The 18,594-nt window shown below is 38.9% G+C and overlaps 1 protein-coding gene across 3 annotated transcripts in view; it reads left to right on the forward strand.

Moving 5' to 3' along the window:
* The window catches only part of pik3ap1 (phosphoinositide-3-kinase adaptor protein 1), a 50,949-nt gene extending 32,758 nt beyond the window's left edge, over positions 1-18,191 (forward strand). For 2 of the 3 annotated variants that reach the window (XM_012966844.3, XM_031905869.1), the window contains 9 exons: positions 2,506-2,592; positions 4,019-4,192; positions 5,347-5,412; positions 8,560-8,765; positions 9,710-9,779; positions 12,282-12,434; positions 16,357-16,427; positions 17,113-17,222; positions 17,691-18,191. In XM_012966844.3, coding sequence (XP_012822298.1) covers positions 2,506-2,592; positions 4,019-4,192; positions 5,347-5,412; positions 8,560-8,765; positions 9,710-9,779; positions 12,282-12,434; positions 16,357-16,427; positions 17,113-17,222; positions 17,691-17,757 — 1,004 coding nt within the window. In that variant the 3' untranslated portion in view covers positions 17,758-18,191. The remainder of the gene's footprint in view (positions 1-2,505; positions 2,593-4,018; positions 4,193-5,346; positions 5,413-8,559; positions 8,766-9,709; positions 9,780-12,281; positions 12,435-16,356; positions 16,428-17,112; positions 17,223-17,690) is intronic. The other variant, XM_012966845.3, reaches the window with a different exon arrangement.
* The last annotated feature ends 403 nt before the right edge of the window (positions 18,192-18,594 follow it).

Below are 18,594 nucleotides of genomic sequence, written 5' to 3' on the forward strand. Positions count from 1 at the left end.
ATCAAAATAGGCAATAAAAATAAACTATGGGGAGTTTTTGTGTCATTAAAAAGCTTCCTCACTTTTATTTCACACTGTTTAAATGAGCTTTTAGTATGCAAATAAAGTTTCAAAGGGATAGAGCTGATACTTCCTCTTTCATATTTAGTACTTCATAACTGGTTTGTATCTTGAATGAAACTAGACCACTTGTGCAAAGTGCAATTTTAATGTGCTTGATGTCATATGTGTTTTTCCCATAATGCAGCATTTTCCCCCAGAATTCCAACATCATTGCTGCTGCAAGGGGGAGATGCAATTGGCATAATTGTGCTGTGTCTACGCAATTTAGTCTGATTCTGCAGAATTACCGCAACTACACATTTATTTAGTCATAAATCAGAAGAAATTGCATGGAAGTCTGGATGGCATTATTTCTGATGTTTGACGGGTTACTGATGTCTGCATTCGATTCTATAGGTGCAAGTGTGCTGCGTCTCAATAGTGGGCATGAATGGGAACCCTGGAGCTATGGCCTAATCAGGAGGTGCCAGTAGCTCCTGGGCTCTCCTCCATTGATAGATGCAGCAGCACTCAAATTGGAAAGGAAGGCAGGATGGACTGATCAGTTCCATCTGCAACTATATCAAAGTGGAAAGAGCATATATTTATGCAAGTACCTTTATTGAAAGTGGCTTTATGGGAAACTGATTGCAGGGACTGCAACTGCACTTGCAGATGTGTATTAACCCTACTGTATGCCAAAAGTGTCAGCATATGAGGATATGTTTCAAACCCACTTGTCTATAGCAGTATTTTAGCCTAAAAAGTTAATCCAAAAATGCCAAGAGTTGGGTCTGTGAGACTCGTAGGAGAGGCTTTGCTATGAGGGATCAAGAAAGAATTGGCAAAGAAGCATTGCAGATAACATGTTGCTACAAATGAATTGCCAGGCTAAAGTACATAACCTTAATTACTCCAACTGACCTTACCAAGTTCATACTGAAAAGAATGCATTAATAACAACATTTATAATGGTCTTCCCTCCCTAGAGAAGGCAAATTAATAGGTTTTCCTTGGCTACTGGGCATTTGGTTGTTAAAAGGAACTTTTGCTGGGGGGTAGAAACATGATCTCAGAATAACATTTGATTATTAGTAGGGAACTAATAGAAGAAGGAAATTGATTCTTCTAAAGTGGATAGAGGAAGTAAAGCTGTACTACCTGTAATCTCCCTTATGCAAATAAAATGTATTTGTTATGGATACGAAGTGGGAAAGGCAATAAATGGTGCAGACTTTGCTACCTGTCTGAGATACATTGCAATCAGTAGTTAGCCTTTATTTGGTACCTGTTTTAAAGCAAATAGCAGACCTGTGAACACTTTAAACCTTTTATTACATTACAAGGGAATTCTTCTAAGGCATCCCACGTACAACAATTCTTTTGCATTTTTACAAACAAGTCCTAGTAATAAGATTGCTATGTTCCATTCCTGGTTTCCATGAACACATCTTAGCTTGAAGATACCGATTTTTTTGGACACCAAAATAATTCTGGGCTTACCTTACAATTTAATGCCTTAGCACTACTAGTGATCATAAAGATAGGGTTTTGTTTTACCACCTGCTCAGCCGCAATCCTTCATAAGGTTGCAGACATATGAAAATACTGCTGTATCAGTAATTTAGTCATGGTTATTGGAACATCTAGGGCACCAAAGAAGTTTTAACACTATACATCACCCTGAATGACCTTCAGACTGGGCTTTCATGGATATATAATAGAGAATATAGGCTTGCTTCACAATCTTTCTCTAAATGAGCCACACATGAACTGAACACACATATGAGGGGCCCTACAGTATGGCCTCTTTCCTGTTGTTCTAATCATTTGTGTTAAGAGTGGAAATGATCAGAACAGCAGAAAATAAAGAGACATTATGGCTTCTTGCCCAATGCCAAGACCAACACCATATTGCCCAATTTCAAGACCAACCATTAGCCATAGTACATGTATATAAGTCAGGATTAACATGTACTATAACTGTACAAAACTTAGTTTCTTATGATATAGTTATTACATGTATGACCACTCTAACCAGCATTCACATTGGTCTGCCATGCAGGTTATGAGGTTTTGTACGTCATATAATTCCTTTTGTGTTTCACCCGTAGGCACTGTGTCGGCTCGGGTGCAGACACACAGAGTGGATTTTGGCAGTCCATGTGCCTGCACTCAGGCCATTGTGATGATAAGCTGGTGACTGGTTTATAGGAAAATGACTTTAAAAACATATAGGCAGGTTAATTGGTTCTTGATGACACTTGGCGTGCTCTGATGTACCAGTCAGTGTTTTGTACAGTAGTTATCTCTTCTGCAAAACTGGTGAATGGCCCTAATAGATATAAAGTATACTTATGCTCTATTCGCTTTATGTTAAATGGGAGAGAGGCTTACTTTCTAAGTGTGATTATATGTACACCTATCTAAGAATTACAGGGTTTGCTTTTTATTTCCTCCTAGATGTCGATATGCAAACTAAATCGGCTCATGAATGTCCAGAACACGTTTTAACCGCTAAAGATTCAGTAATACGTAAAATTTTGGAAGGTAAGATGTTTGCTTATACTTACATTGTAAGCTCTATTTATTTGTAAGATTGTACATCGATGTGTACCCTTGTGGCGCTTTATGAATAAAGTTATACATACATACATATGAAATGCAGTGTGATAATGATCATGAATAGCCTACTACAAACCAATATATAATAGAACATAATAGCAGAAAAGCATCATAATGTGTGTATGCATTTTAATTCTCCATATCTAATTTTAACTTTCTATATATAACAATGCATATGGTGTTTTGCAAAAGACCAGAGGAAGGAAATTAATTTAGTCACAAAAGGAAGTTCCACACAGCCAGTCAGAAAGCAAACACTCTTTCTTGTAAAAGGCACACTGGGTCTCAATGTAATTACTAGCTGCCCTATTGCAGAGCAGAAGCACAAGAGGTACTCCTTACACTTCTGCATAGTTGTGCTCATCCTCACTGCCTTCTTCTTGCCTCCTGTTCTGAATTTTTTGCAACTGCACTTATTAATTCAGGGGAACCCTGGAGCCATCACCACAGGCAAACCATGATTCCCACAAGCAAGTTAAGCTTAATTGATGCATTGCAGTTGTGCTGAAACAATAAAGTACAATTGGCACTGAAGTGCAAGCACAACTGTGTCAGTTTAAGTAACAAGCTGCAATTGTGACAAGCGCAAATCCCCCTGGCTACAGCACTTATGCTGGAATTATAGGGAAAATGCTGTGGGTAAAAACATGGTGATTGCAGGTAAATGAGCCATTTTATTTTTTTTGTAATTTTCCTTGTATTTGTATATTGGAAATATTAGGAGTTGAATGTATGTTTATTTCCTGGGTATGTTTGATCTGCTTTCTGTGAAGGTGAAGGTAGCTCAGCATGCAGATTCCCGCACTCTTAAACTCCATTATTCTCAATCTGGCTGGTAACAGTCACTTCCCTGCAGACATTTTCTCCCTTCTTATTCTGTTGCTGGTGCCCAGAATATCACTGTGCAGAGTTGTTGAGAGAAGGCACAGTACCCGCAGGCTCTGTAAATGACCCAGTATCTCAATGGTGGAAGGCAGTTGCAGTTTGCAATCTGTTATTGACTGGTACTTTACAAAAATACAAAAGCAATAACCAAGTGTAAAGATTGTTAATTTTAAAATCTCTATATTTATAAGAAAAAAAGCCAAAAATATGTAGAAAATATCTAGAAAATGTCCTCTATGCAAAGCTAATAAGGGTTAATATCAATGATTTAAATATGCCAGGCTAGACAGGGAATGTTATGAGATCCCAAGGTAGCCAGATCTATGTGCGGGAGTCATCCAGAAGGGTTGTCAGATAATGCATGGACTGGATATAATCAATCCTCTGGATTAGCTGGTGTTGTAATAGTTCTGGATCTCAAGTGGAAGGATTGTTTATAATATATACTTACCTTGTATGTATCTAGGAGGCAACTTGGATTTAACAAATGAAGATGAAGACCATTACTATCGGTGCAGGCCAGATGATGTATATGATACAGTGGAGGACACCACTTCTTGCAATGATCCTGTATGCAGGCCTCCACTTCCCATTCCAAGACCTAACCAACCTGCAGAAACAAAACCGTACATTTCTCAGGGTAAGTTTAAACTTCTTGTTTCTGTTTTTTACAAACAACCTGATAGATCAGTGGTTCTCAACCGTCCTAATGCCGCACCCCTTTAATACAGTTCCTCATGTTGTGGTGACCCCCAACCATAAAATTATTCCTAAGACCATCAGAAAAATGTGTTTTCCGATGGTCTTAGGCGACCCCTGTGAAAGGGTCGCCGACCCTCAAAGGGGTCCCAACCCACAGGTTGAGAACCACTGTGATAGATCCACTGCTCCTAGCTGGCAAATGAAGTAAAAGTAAAATGCTTGTAAGAAAACAAAGGAACCTATATAGGTCCAAAAGCCATTTTGTAGAATACACGGTTACATGCAATGTACACGTATACAACACTGAGCATATTTGTTAAAGAACAGATTGATAGCCCTACCTTTAATTTATTATTCACTATACACTATTCAGTGTAATTAAAGCTCATTATAAAGCTCTTTATCTAATATAGTCAAAAAACGTATGACTGGGGCAGATATGTCAAAAAACAAGCTTGAGAAAAAAAAGTACAAAAAACTTTTTGGCATATTCTTCTCACATGCTATCTTATTTAAAAGAGATCTCAAACTTAATAGCGGATTTTGTGAATTTTGTGTTTTTTCCAGGAAAAAAAAAGTCAAATGGTAGGAATCAAATTTGAGAATCACATTTTTCAGTTCATTTTTAATAAGGCTGTAAAATATAAAGCCTCACCAGCCTATACTTGCTGAATTTTTTCTGGTGAATTGTTGGTTTTTTAGAAAAAATCCCGGCTACTTAAGAAAATACTTTTTTTCAAGAAAAAAAAACACCAACTTGATTTTTGATAAATCTGCCCCCTTAGTATATAAGATCACTATGCACCATTTGTGCAGATGACCCTTCTGTGAATCCATGTAAATGGGATCTTAGGTTGACTGATGGCCCTTTTGGTAAATACCAGTACTTGGCAAATCATTCCATGGGGAAGTAGGACAAAACACATTAATATAAAAAATGTATTGCCTAGTAAAAAAGTAGTTTAGATTAGTCCATCAAGTCAAGAGATATTATATTGATCTGCTGGTAGGCAAACCTGGGATAATTAATAATTAAATACTTAAAGGAGCATTTTTAAAAAGAATAGAAATAACTATTTGTATCTGTTTTAGTATTCGGAGAAAAAGAACAAGAAAGAAGTGAAAATATTTATGTAACTGAATATCGCATGGCTAGAGGTGAGTGCATTACTATTCAGCCTAAAGTTTGTGGTATCAAGTAGTATTCATATATTCAAATGTCCAATGTTGCGCTCAGGGGTTTGCACAGTGAGATATTTTCTTGTTAAGTATAGACAATGCTTTGCAAGACACGGCAAATAAGTCATAACAGGATTCTGGGAAGAAATTCCTTAAGGCTCCTGGAAAAGTCACATTTACATGGGCTTGTCCCATTTACATGGGTTTATCCTATAGGCTACAGCTCACCCACTGGGTTTAAAGCAGAAGCTGGGACAATAGCTGATCAGATTCCCAACTACAGACCGGTTTCGCCCTTCTTGGGGCTCATCAGTGTAGTGAAGGGTTTTCTGATCAGCTTAGGTAGAGCCAGGAGTGGGGATTCACAAACAAACTAAAAGGGTTGAGGAGACCGCCTCATATGTATGCAAATAAGTCATAACAGGATTCTGGGAAGAAATTCCTTAAGGCTCCTAGAAAAGTCCCATTTACATGAGCAGTGATTAAGTCTCTTATATAACTAATGTGTGCAGCAGTCTCTGGCATATATATAAGGACTGAAACTGCGGTTTACTGCTGATATTAGAAGCATGCCCCAACTGGGATTCAAAATAGGCCCTGGCATTTCAGATACATGGGTCTAAAACAGTTACCCAAGTGACCAATGAAAAATGCTAGTCCATGTCAGCCCCCTGGGGCTGGGCCTTATTAAACCCCTGTCTTTCATGGGACTGATTTTATAAATGTGTACACGATGTGCAAGGTTCTATAACATGCAGTTAGTGGCTAGGTATGTTTTAGGACAGGGGTCTCAAACTCGCGGCCCGCGGGCCACAAATGGCCCTCGGTACACGTGGCCCGCACCAACGCCTTCGCAAAAGCAATGAATGGTTCGCGATTTTTATTGCGATTCAAGGGATAATGCAAGGCACGGCGGGCGGGAGCTGCTGATTGCGGAAATGACGTTATGCCATCATATATTATGGGAAGATGTTCTGTGTGCACAATTAGCTCCTTAGTTAGCAGCTAATTGTGCACACAGAACGTCTTCCCATAATAACTGTTATGATGGAATAATGTCATTTCCGCAATCAGCAGCTCCCGCCCGCCGTGCCTTGCATTATCCGATAATGCAAGCCTTCATGGACTTTTTTTTGTGAAATCCCTTATGCGGCCCAGCCTCATCCTGACTTTGCCTCCTGCGGCCCCCAGGTAAATTGAGTTTGAGCCCCCTGTTTTAGGAGGAAATAGCTTCTTTGATGTTTTTTTACAATAATGTTCAAATTGTAATTTTTCTGTCTGTAATATTTGTATCTCCTGTAATGTATATCCCATAACCAATGTGGCACTGATGGAATCTAACATAGCTGAAAGAGCCATTCAGAACCAGCTTAAACGGGTGGTACACTTTCAAATTAACTTTTGTTATATTATAGAATGGGCAAATTAGCAATATTTTAATTAGTTTTCACTTTATATTTTTTTTTAGTTTTCAAATTTAAAATGTCTTCTTCTTTCAACTCTTTCCAGCCTCTGTGAGGCTTCAATTTTACTGTTATTTTGTATTACTTATCTTTATATTCAGGTCTCTTCTATTTTTTATTCCATTGTCTGTGTCAGACCACTGCTTGGTTGCTAGGGTAATTTGCACACTAACAACCAGATAGCTGGGTAAACTTCAAACTGAAGATCTTCTGAACAAAAAAAGCAAAATAGTGCAGAAACTAAATATAATAAAACATGTAGACAAATTGTATGTAAATCTTTATTTATAAAGTGCTACTTATGTACGCAGCGCTGTACAGTAGAATACAAACAGGGGGTTATAAATTGTAAATTGTCTCAGAATATCTCTCGAACCATCCCTTTAATAATAAAATTCCTAGTGACATGAAAAGTACTAATATTTATTAGTAAATTATTATAATGAAGTTATTTTTATACTATATATGTTTGAAGCAGAAGTCCTGTTTTAATGCAATGATTCAGCTGTCAGTTTTGCTGTGTTCAGCAATTATCTGGCATCTAAACAAAGCTTCAAATTATCTGCTTTATTAACAAGAGGCTTACATAATTTATATTCATTATCTGCCCCCAGTGTCGGACTGGGACCCCAGGGGCCCACGAGAAAACCTTAAAACGTGGGTCCACTCTCCAAACTATTTTTCCTCCTTTTCTCACTCAACCACTTTATTATCCTAGTCTCTTTTTATTAACATGCCAGCATCTATATCTTCATCTATTTCTCATCTTTGTTCCCATTCTGAATGACCATGAAGTGGGCCAAATTGCAAGAAGCAAGAGGGCCCACTGACCCTTGGACCCACTGGGAGTTATCCTGGTGGGCCAGTCCGACACTGTCTGCCCCTAAAAGCCCTGAACAAGTATGTAACATGGCATACCACTAGGGGTGCACCAAATCCAGGATTCGGTTTGGGATTTGGTCAGGATTCATCCTTTTAAGCAGGATTCGGATTTGGCCAAATCCATGCCTCTGGCCGAACCAAATCTGAATCCTTAAAATCACGTGACTTTTTGTCACATAAACGGACCTTATCTCTCACAGTGAGCTCCACAAATGTGGCCTACCACTAGCTAACATAACTATTGGTTCATTTTGACGCCTCTCTGAGGTAAAAGACCTCAGGCTCATCACTCTTATCTTCTTACATCAGCCAAGGAGGAAGTGGCCTGCTACTCCTCCCCTTATATTGCCACAGAGAATAACCTGCTGAACAACCTCCACAGGAGGTGCCTAACAGTGAAGTGACTGGAATAGTATGGAAAACTGATCACATAAAATGTACTTATTAAAAGATAACTACCCCCAACCCCCACAAGGAAGCCACATTTTTTTTTTTAGAAAGAATGATATGTTAGATGCCAAATGCATATCCATGGTGTTACTGGTTTTATCTTTGGGCACAATCTTTGCTTTACATTGATTTTATTTGATAGCTGCAGCTTTGTCAGCCCCTTATTTAATCTGATGTGATGTAGAACTCAAGCATCTCCCATCCCAACACCTCTAGTAATGCTTGGGTGCTGGGTTCAGATGTTTTGCAAAAGCTGGATTACTGTAGGTTACATATACCTTATCACTGAGTGGGTCAGAATGACTACTCAAGCTTTTCCTTTATTTACAAGGTGCAAGTGTGAAGCTTGGAAGAGACCGGCCACAATCGAGTGTGTATGATCCATTTGGTGGCATGAAAACCCCCGGTCAGCGAGAGTTAATAACACTGCAGGAGCGAGTAAAATGTGGGATGATCTCTGTGGAGGAAGCTGTTCAACAGTTCAAAGAATGGCAATTACATCAGAAGAAAAGGTCTGACTCGTTTAGATTTCAGCAGGTAAGCCTTCACTCACTGGCAGGGGATGGGAAACAATAAATGGTAGAACACACACAGCAGTAATTATAGGGATAATTGGCTATAAATGTTTAACCCTAGCAACTAATCAGATCTCTGCTTGCATTTCATAACCGGTAGTAGAATGAAAAAAGCCAATTGCTGATCGGTTGCTATGGAATACTGCACAGGTTTTATTTAGCACCTGTGTTAGTAAATTAGGCCCAAAGGATTTGCAGGTACCCCTGTGTTTGTAGATAGAGACAATAAAGCTACATGATTGTTAAATGAGTTGCTGAGCAATCTAAATGCTTTTACACAGGCAAATAATCAAGCAGGCCATACACTAGCTAACCACATATGCTTTTCAACATTCAGAGTCGAGAGTGTATGCGGGGGCCACACATGGCATCGGTTTTTAGTACAGAATAAAGGCATGCTCCACAAATCTCATTCTAAGGCTAATGCCACATGAGTCTGATTCTCAGCCTGCAGATATATACGCATCAGCCCTATACTGTGTCTGCACCGGGAGCCAGTGCTGTATTTAGGAATGGTGCCTCCCTAGCCACCAGACCTAAATGTGACTCCCAGACTGAGGAGAACAGATATTGGTGAGGCTGCACTGGCTGATGGGCTTTGGCTAGTGACATTTTTGAACCGGTCAGATACCTGAACCAAACCATATCATCAGCAAATGGATATTGGTCTTAACATACACACACACATAATCATTTAAAACAAACCTTATCTGTGTGTGTATAGCCAACTTTAATGATCTTTCAGTACTGCAAAAGAACTGGGTCTGGGTTAGCATTTCCATCTGTAAGTTAAAACATGGCACTAATCTAAGTGGTTCATGTATTTTTCTAGAATATTGCATTCAGTATAAAATGTTACCTGAATATAAACAGGACACAAATAATTCTCATGTTATGTTGTTTTAGGAAAATCTGAAAAAGTTACGGGACAGTATAAACCGCAGAAGAAATGAAAATAAAAAAAAGAAGTCCCCAGGTATAGATCTTCTTTAATTCTGGAATACAGCCAGCTTATTTACAGTATCTGCTGAACTAGGAAAGCTTGATTATCAGGCACAGTCAGTCACTACACATTCCTCTCTTCCTTACATTATATATTCCACTAAGTATGGAGTGACAAATAAGGCTACTTGGTACCCTTCAGCATCAAATGTCCCCATCCAAATACATTTAATTATGAGGTTTTTTCTGTTAATCTGATATTATAGAAATGATATGTTCATAGCCCACCTTAGGGCCTATTTATTGTGCTGTATACAATGATTTACTGCAAAAAGGCAGTGTACAAATAAAAAAAAGGTGAGAAAAAAAAGAGAAAAAGATAATCATTTTTAAAAAATCTGAATTATTTGCTTAAAAACACTGTTGGAGATGCCCCCCCCCCCTTTATTCTGAGCTTTCTGGATAATGGGTTTTCATTATATAACGGATCCCATACCTGTATTTATAAAGATGTGTATTTAATTGTAAGCTACCCTATCACCATGTTTGAAGACATTCAATCCAGGTGGAAAGTAAGGTTCAGTGGAAATCTGTATAAAAAAAGCATACAAAAAGCAGTGATGAATGAAGTTGGTGCTTCTTATGCCAGACACACAATAAGCTAAAATCAATACTCAACTTTATAAGTACACTGGTCCTAGTGCCTAGGGCGGCAGCTTCAGAGAGGACGATGCCTATATGATAAATGCAATTAAGAAAAAAAAAATTTAAATAAGATCTTAAAGGACAAGTCAACCTCAAAAATAATTTTTGCCTAATAAAAGAAAACTTAATTCCAAGCAACTTTGCAATGTGAATTTGTAAAAAAAAAAGCTTAAAAAGTTATTTGTAAATGTAATTGCTATTTAAAACAGTATATGCTGAACTCCTGGTTGTTACTTTTTAAACAATGTTGCAAAGCTCAGTCTCCTCCAGCCAAACTGGTCTGTCAGTCTTCTGCCTTGTGTTCAAGTGCCAGAGCCACCAGGGCAGGGAATAGAAATGACAGGCAACACTGCTTTTAATAGCAATTACATATACAAATAACTCAAAAACCATTGCAAATTTGCGAATTTGCTTAGAATTATGTTTTTATGCTAAAACTTATATTTTGGGTTGACTTGCCCTATAAGGCTAGACACCATTAGTGATTTATTGAGTTATTTTTATCAGTTATTTTATTTGAGAAAATACGCCTTCTAAAAACAATATATTGACTTAGAACATTATATGAATTCTTTCAGGAATTGTGACCAAGGTTCACTGAACCAGTTGTACCCTAGAAACTGCAACAAAATATGTGTAGAATGTACCTCTGTGTCTTCTCACATAAAGCCTGTTTTTCTCTCTCTCTCACTCAATCTCCTACTTGCTGCAGAACCGGTGCAGTCACAGACAGTAAAATAAGATTTCTTTTAGGGCTGTGGCACACGCTAAGATTAATCTCCCCGATATAACATCCCACCAGCGAGAATGTAAATCGCTGGTCGGATGGCATACGCGGCGCCAAGAGGCAACTTCCACGACTTCAGCGTGTGCCACAGCCCTTAGAGAAAGTTACCTAACTTACCATTTACTTATGCAAGTATAATGCACAAAGTACACAGAAGGTTTTTTTATAACTCAGAATGCAGCATTTCCCCCCACAATTCTAGTGTAATGGCAATGCCAACCTGTCAAATGCAGCAATTGCACTTGCATTTTGATGTTATTTTAATGAAATTTCTGCTGCTTAGGTGGAAGTCCAATGTGCACAATGACACAGGGAACCCTGGAGCTGCCACCATAAGGTGCTACTGCTTCAAGGTGGTGGTAGCTGCAGGATTTCAGTGAATTAATGCATGCAGTTAATACGCGCTAAAACAGATTGGGTGGGTACAATTGTGCTTGACGAAATATGTACAACTGCAGGGAGTGTGTTTAGGCCCAAGTACCTATACGTAGTGAATAGCATCAATAAAGCATTAAATGCATCCATTTTGGCACAACCGCATCTGCAGTTGTGGCTGTAAATGAACTAATTAGAGGCATATTTATTAAACAAAAATCTTCTAAATACATTGGAGTATTTGTATGTAATAATTATGAGCCATGGGCTACTTGCAGAACTTCCCTTGGTAGTTAAATGGACGAGCCTAGTGAAGAGTCCCAAGACCTAGTTGAATTCTTTTAAATGGCTTTAGTAACTCCAGTCTGCACTTACAAATTCAATCAATTCAGGGGCTGTTTTATCAAACGGCAGAAGATATTGGTTCTTAATAACCTCTTATTTTGTTTATTTTAACCTACATTACTAAGCATAGCGGGAAGAGGGACTTCAGTGATTATTTATTCATGTCCTTCCACATGTATGGGAAAGGTTGTTGGATGTTGTATAAATGCAATTCATGTATAATTATTTTCATATAGTTATATATACATGTGTATTGTTTATGTACATTTGGTATGTTTGTTTTTAAAGGGCCCCAATCCCTAATGTATATTTATTTTAATTTAGGGTTGAACATCACTGAGCCCATTCGACGTGGCAAGAACACTGAAAAAAGCATACAATATGGTATTTATAATCCAGGTGCTATGATGTATGCTCCACCAAAAAGAGATATCTCTCGAGGGAACTGGAAGAGGGACAGCAGCTCCAGTACTGCAAGTAAGTCTTGTGTTTGTACTCACTGCCTCGTTTCAAATGAACTTTATTTATTGTGAGCTGATCAGAATAAACAATAAAGCAGGGGTATTGTATTAGGATTATTATATGTTATTTGTAGAGCGCCAACACATTTTATGCAGCACTTTGCAGGGAATATGCATCATTCACATCATGGTTATAGGCTGGTTTTCCGAGTATCAATTGGACAATACCACAATTTACTTTGATATGATCAGGGGTGCTTGTACAATGAGGCAGGGTGAGAACCTTGCCTCATAAGGCAGTGCCCCCCAAGTTACCAATGGTGGCAAAAAGCTACTCCTGGTAAGAGCCAAATTTCAAGTTATTAAACCCCCCCGGTCCCAGCAGGTCATTTCGCTGACTCTGCTGTCTGCTGCTTGCTTTTTGGTGGGCAGCAATGCTGAGGAATACAGTAGGGGCTGGCCCGCATAGCAACCTGCCCACCCACCCCCATGTCTCAGTGGCCCCCCCAGCAAATTCAATTTGGGGCTGCAAAACATTGGTAAGTTGACCTATTCTACCAAGATATATTTAAATTGCTCATTATCTAGGACAGGGGTCCTCAACCTTTTTACCTATATGCCACATTCAGAGGTTGGGGAGCAATACAAGCATAAAAATGTTTTTTGGGGTTCCAAATAAGGGTTGTTATTGGCTCTTTGATAACCCCTAAATGGACTGGCAGCCTACAAGAAGCTCTGTTTGGCAGTACACCTGGTTTTTATGCAACCAAAACTTACCTCTAAGCCAGGATTTAAAAATAAGGACCTGCTTTGAGGCCACTGAAAGCAACATCCAAGGGGTTGGAGAGCAACATGTTGCTCCTGAGTCACTGGTTGGGGATCACTACTTCCTCTGTAGCCACTGCCACGTCTGCTCATGTGACCTAGCTTGCCTGCCCACTACAAATAATTTGCAGCAGCTGAGCAAATTTTTTTAGGCAATCGAGTAGCTATAGAGGAAGCAGTCTGCTTCCTCTATAGTTACACCACTGGTTTTAACCTTTAATCTAGTCTGCAGTGTGACTATCTGTAATCCGATAATAAATCAGTTAGTGTAGTCAGAGCTGTGATTATTCTAATTGTGTATCCCCTAGTGATCAAGCTCGAATGATACTATGAGGTACCCTCAATATGTACTGTGTGAATACAGATATACATTGAAGAAATCTCTATGCACACAAGACAACAGATGGGCTGGACTCTCTTTGCCTCTTGCATCAGTTATTGGTTGCTTTGTATGTACATCTGTATGTTCAATGTATACACCCATTTAGTGTACAGTCCTGGAATATGTTGGCACTTTACAAATATGTGTTTAAAATATTAATAAAGATAAAAATGAAAAATATAATCTACTTACAAATAACTTACATATTTTATTTAAAGGGGACCTGTCTCCCACACATAAAAAGTTGTATAATAAAAGTCCTTTTCAAATTAAACATGAAACCCAAATTCCTTTTGTTATTAACACATCAATACCCATTATAAAGGCATTTAAAAATTCCAGCTGTCAATCATATATTGCTTGCCCTGCCTCTATGCCTTAGGCATAGAGGCGGGGCAGACCATTACTTAAACTTTTCATTCAGCACTCGCTTTCCCCCTCTCTCCTCATCATCTAATTGTGAAGCCAGTGCATGGACATAGGTATCAGGTCCCCCATTCTGGCACAGAAACAAGATTTTGGGGGTATACAAAGCTTGTCTTATTAACAATGCCCACAAAATGGCAGCTGCCTATTTGCTGTGATTGTGAATTCCTGACGACTGAAGGAAACCAGATTTATATTATTGATATAGTGTAAGTGAAGGTTATTTTGCTTGACAAACACAATAGATAACAATTTGTAATTATTTCTTAGGGTGACAGGTCACAGGTGAAGTCTGCCACAATTCATTCAAGTGCCATTTCTGTATTCCAGGTGGTGCTAGTATTATTTAAGGTGTAACTACTTGACACATTCATGACGCACATCCATGCCTTTAATAGAGAACAAAAACTGTGAGACTAAGCACACACAATATGCTGCAAAGGAAATCATTATTTATTTAGCCAGCCACAGTGCAGCATATTGTGTGTTTCACCTTCCACTCGTTATGTTAAATAAATGGCTCTACAGATACAGGTGTCTGGAGATCAGACAGGCTATAGAAGAAAATCACCTGCACTTTGTTTATCCAAAAGAGTAGTGGTACTCTTGTCCCCCAAGGTGCGTGCACATTAAACAAAAAGGGGTTTTATTGAAACCACATCACAGGTTCAATACTCACAAATCAATGAGGCAGTATTGCTGTTGTCATATACAGTCATGGGTAAAGCAAAGAAAACCTGTCACCACTGTGGAGAGACTTGGTAGGTAACTGTCCTGGATGCTAATGTCCTTATGTGAGTCCAGGAGCAAATGTGAGAACACCCCTTTAAGGCCACCAGCATGTGGTCCAGATTCCTACAACAAAAATGGTTCAGCCTCAATTCCTATTGAGTACTGCAGTACCTGCACTTTAGGCCTGTTATTCCGACAAAGAGCTACCTCAAGCTGCAATCCTTTGGTGGAGCACAAAGTTGCTCTTTCTAGCTATTGTGACATGCTGACTGCCTGTACACGCAATTTTGGGGGAATTAGCAATGGTGGGCAGGCATGCAGTCTTAAGGCAAAACACAGGTTTATTTAGGGCCAATTATTCCCAACATTAACATGAGACAGTTCATAAACAGTTCAGGGTTGTGATATGTCCCTCCTTCAGGGCTCTCACCTTCCAGAGTTACTTCCACACTCTGGAACACTCAGGCTTCACCTTAAGCCTTGCTGACTCCTCTCAGCACTCATCCGATGGGAAGGACTCCCTCTGCACCTTGCAGTGGCAGCTCCTCTGGGAGTTCCTAACACAGGCAGGCAACCTTCTTGCCCTGTGCCCCGCTCTGAGAGTGACCTTCTGAGTCAAGAATCAATCACCAACTCTCTCCCCTGTGTAATCCCACAGACCTTTTATTTGCTGCTCACCTACAGCCTAATCGGGCAGCTCCCTACTGCTGGCCAACTGAAAACATTAACTGGAGTTTGGAATGGAGGGTCTTTTCTGCTCTCCCTCCATTCACTCCAGGGACCTTTTAATTTGGCTTTTCCTAAGCCAGTAACATAAACCCAGCATCACCTACTGCAAAACCAGGCATTTTACCTGGTGCTATTTGTATCCCACCATTAACACTGGTGGAAAACACACCAAACAATGATCTTTTCCATTGCATCTCTCACACTATGCTTACTATCTTACATTCCTAGAACATACTTCTGACAAAATTAGTCCTGTATCCAACTAAACCCTACTCACATGGTCCCTGTTCCCTGACCTTCTCTAGGAGGTTTGTCCCTCTAGGGCAGAACTCATTACTGGGCCTTGTTGACATATCAACCTGGATCAGAAGATGGAGACCAAAGAGGAAGGACCACTCCTAGGGGATTTGGGAATTTACGTCTATAGGATCCCTATATATTGTTCTACAGGTATCGGACCCCTTATCCGAATTACGGAAAGGTCATCTCCCATAAACTCCATTTTAATCAAATAATTCACATTTTTAAAAATGGTTTTCTTTTTCTCTGTATAATAAAACCTTGTACTTGATCCCAACTAAGATATAATGAATCCTTATTGAAAGCAAAACAATCGTATTGGGTTTAATTACTGTTTAAATAATTTTTTTAGCAGACTTAAGGTAGGAGATCCAAATTACTGAAAGACCCCTTATCCGGAAAATCCCGGGTCCCGAGCGTTCTGGATAACGGGTCCCATACCTGTATATAGCTTGCAAGCCGTCACTGTATAACCTACTCATAATGATATGCTTTATATATGTATAACCTGTAATAAAATATGTATTTTTTTTTTGCTATTCAGGCAGTGGAAGCAACCGATCTAGCACCAGAAGCACAATGAGCACAAGCAGTGGCATGGAAGGTGATAGTGAGGTATTTATCCTTTTTTTTCTACAAACTTTATATTACCTAACCTAATGTGGCCTTGAAATTTAAACTATACCTCTAGTGGTGACATATTTGTTTATATGATTTAATAATTTGTAGTTTGAACCCTTTTCTAAGTTAGATCATTTTGAATGGATCTTACAGGACAAATAAAAACAGTCCAAGTCCAATTATTCTGAATTTTTAGGGAACCACTCAGTATTGAAAGACTGCCTATATACAATGACATACATATTTATTAAGGAAGGCATGATTTCAGTAGTTTATTTCCCTTTTCCATATCAATACCAACTTGCCCATCTATTCCCATTAATCACTATTCATCACACTTCATTCCTTCATTGTCAGCACTGACTTGCTCTAACTTTTTTGGCTCCTTTTCTATTTTCAGCTCTCTACCAGTCCAGCATGGGTCTAAATTCAAATATTGTCTTGTCATTTCCTTTCTTCATTTTAAATTATTGCTAGCTTTCTTTATTCATTTACTTCCCATTAGCACTTCCTTCTCCATCATGATTCTGTAAGTTTCATTATTTTTGCTAGTAAGTTGAGATTACTGCTTCTTTAGTCACTAAAAAATTGACAGAAACATTGTGTAAATAGTAGAGCATATACATTTTAAAAATATTTTTAAGTTATTGCCAAGGCTTTCTTCTGTTTAAAATTCTAGGATAATGAATATGGGGACACTCTCTTACAGCATAGCCCTATGCAGTCTGTACAAGAAGAAACGCCACCACCCAGGCCACCACCCAGACCACCCAGAATTCCAAACAGAAGGTAATGTAACCCATTCAGTTCACACTAAAGTAAAAATGGGGCATAAAAAGAGGTGTTAATGTGATAGACGCCACGTAAAACTGGCGTTGATTGTTACTTTACATCTTAAAGTTATACTGACGTTAAAAAACTCGACCTGACTGTCCCGTCCCATCCTGTCAGTTGTAGCATCTAATGCTAACGGACTCCTGCTGCATAAATATGGCAGCCCCTTCATAGAGGAACACGGGATCGGATAAGCAATGTAAAAGCATCTGGCAAATACCTTTTTTTTTTTAGCAAAATTATAACTAGCATGAAAAGCCACTGTTATGATAGATGTAAAAAAGCTTCATTTCTGGTGTCAGTATCTCTTTAAAGCAAGTACACACCTTTATAAATAGGCTGATTGCCACTTAATGAATTCATTCTGTAATCATGATGCATGTAATAGTTATTTTTTTGTTGTTTTTTCATTGTTTATTTTAGGCCAATTCCTGCTCCTCCAGGCACAAACACTTACTATCCACCTCCTGTGCCACCTAGAGGTCGATGATATGTTCTGCTCCACAAGTGACATCAATACTTGACATTATTTAAAATCCTTTGACAATGACTTGCTCTCACTTTCGGTGAAGACTGTACTCTCTACACTCACGTAAAATAGGAGAGGTAAATCAGCCTGGAAGTGCAGAATTAATAAACAAATGGAGCAGTTTCCAGAATGAAGACTACCAATCATCAAATGAAATCTGGAGCAAGACTGACTACAAGATGCCAATAAGAAGGGACTTACATGGGTCTTGGGCTCTTAAGAGTAACAATAATTGCTCTATATGAGGAATATTATGTCCAAAGTAATATGATTTTTTACACTATTTCTTGCTTTACTTACCCTTGTGTGATACTAAAGCATATATAGAACATATATAGAACAGCATAAACATTCATTCTCTGTAAGGTGAACAAGGAAGGAATGTTCTAAAGTGATATCTGCCTCATGGTTCTGACTATGTATGTGAGACAGTGTCTATAGTAATATCACTATATCTGTATGCAACTGAAGCACAATATTACAGTAGAGGAAGATATAGCTGCTTTTTGGGATTAGATAAAACAAACCAATGGGATCTTTCTTACTAGTAGCCAAGCTCAGGGCAAAATAGTCCAAAAGTCCATCAAGCAGACCATTAGTTAGCACTTAAAGATATTCTTAGTGAATGCTGGGAGTTTAAATGCAACCTCAGCTGGAGGTTGTAAGCTGGCCTGAACTGATGCCAAGTGTAACTGATACCATCTTGCCTTTCTATGCACAGCAGCAAAGGTACTTTCCCTGAGCATTCCTGCCATGAGGTGAGTTGAGAAATTTGCCTCAGGCGGCAGCGCCTGGCAG

The sequence above is a fragment of the Xenopus tropicalis genome, chromosome 7, assembly GCF_000004195.4.
Source record: "Xenopus tropicalis strain Nigerian chromosome 7, UCB_Xtro_10.0, whole genome shotgun sequence".
NCBI lineage: Eukaryota > Metazoa > Chordata > Amphibia > Anura > Pipidae > Xenopus > Xenopus tropicalis.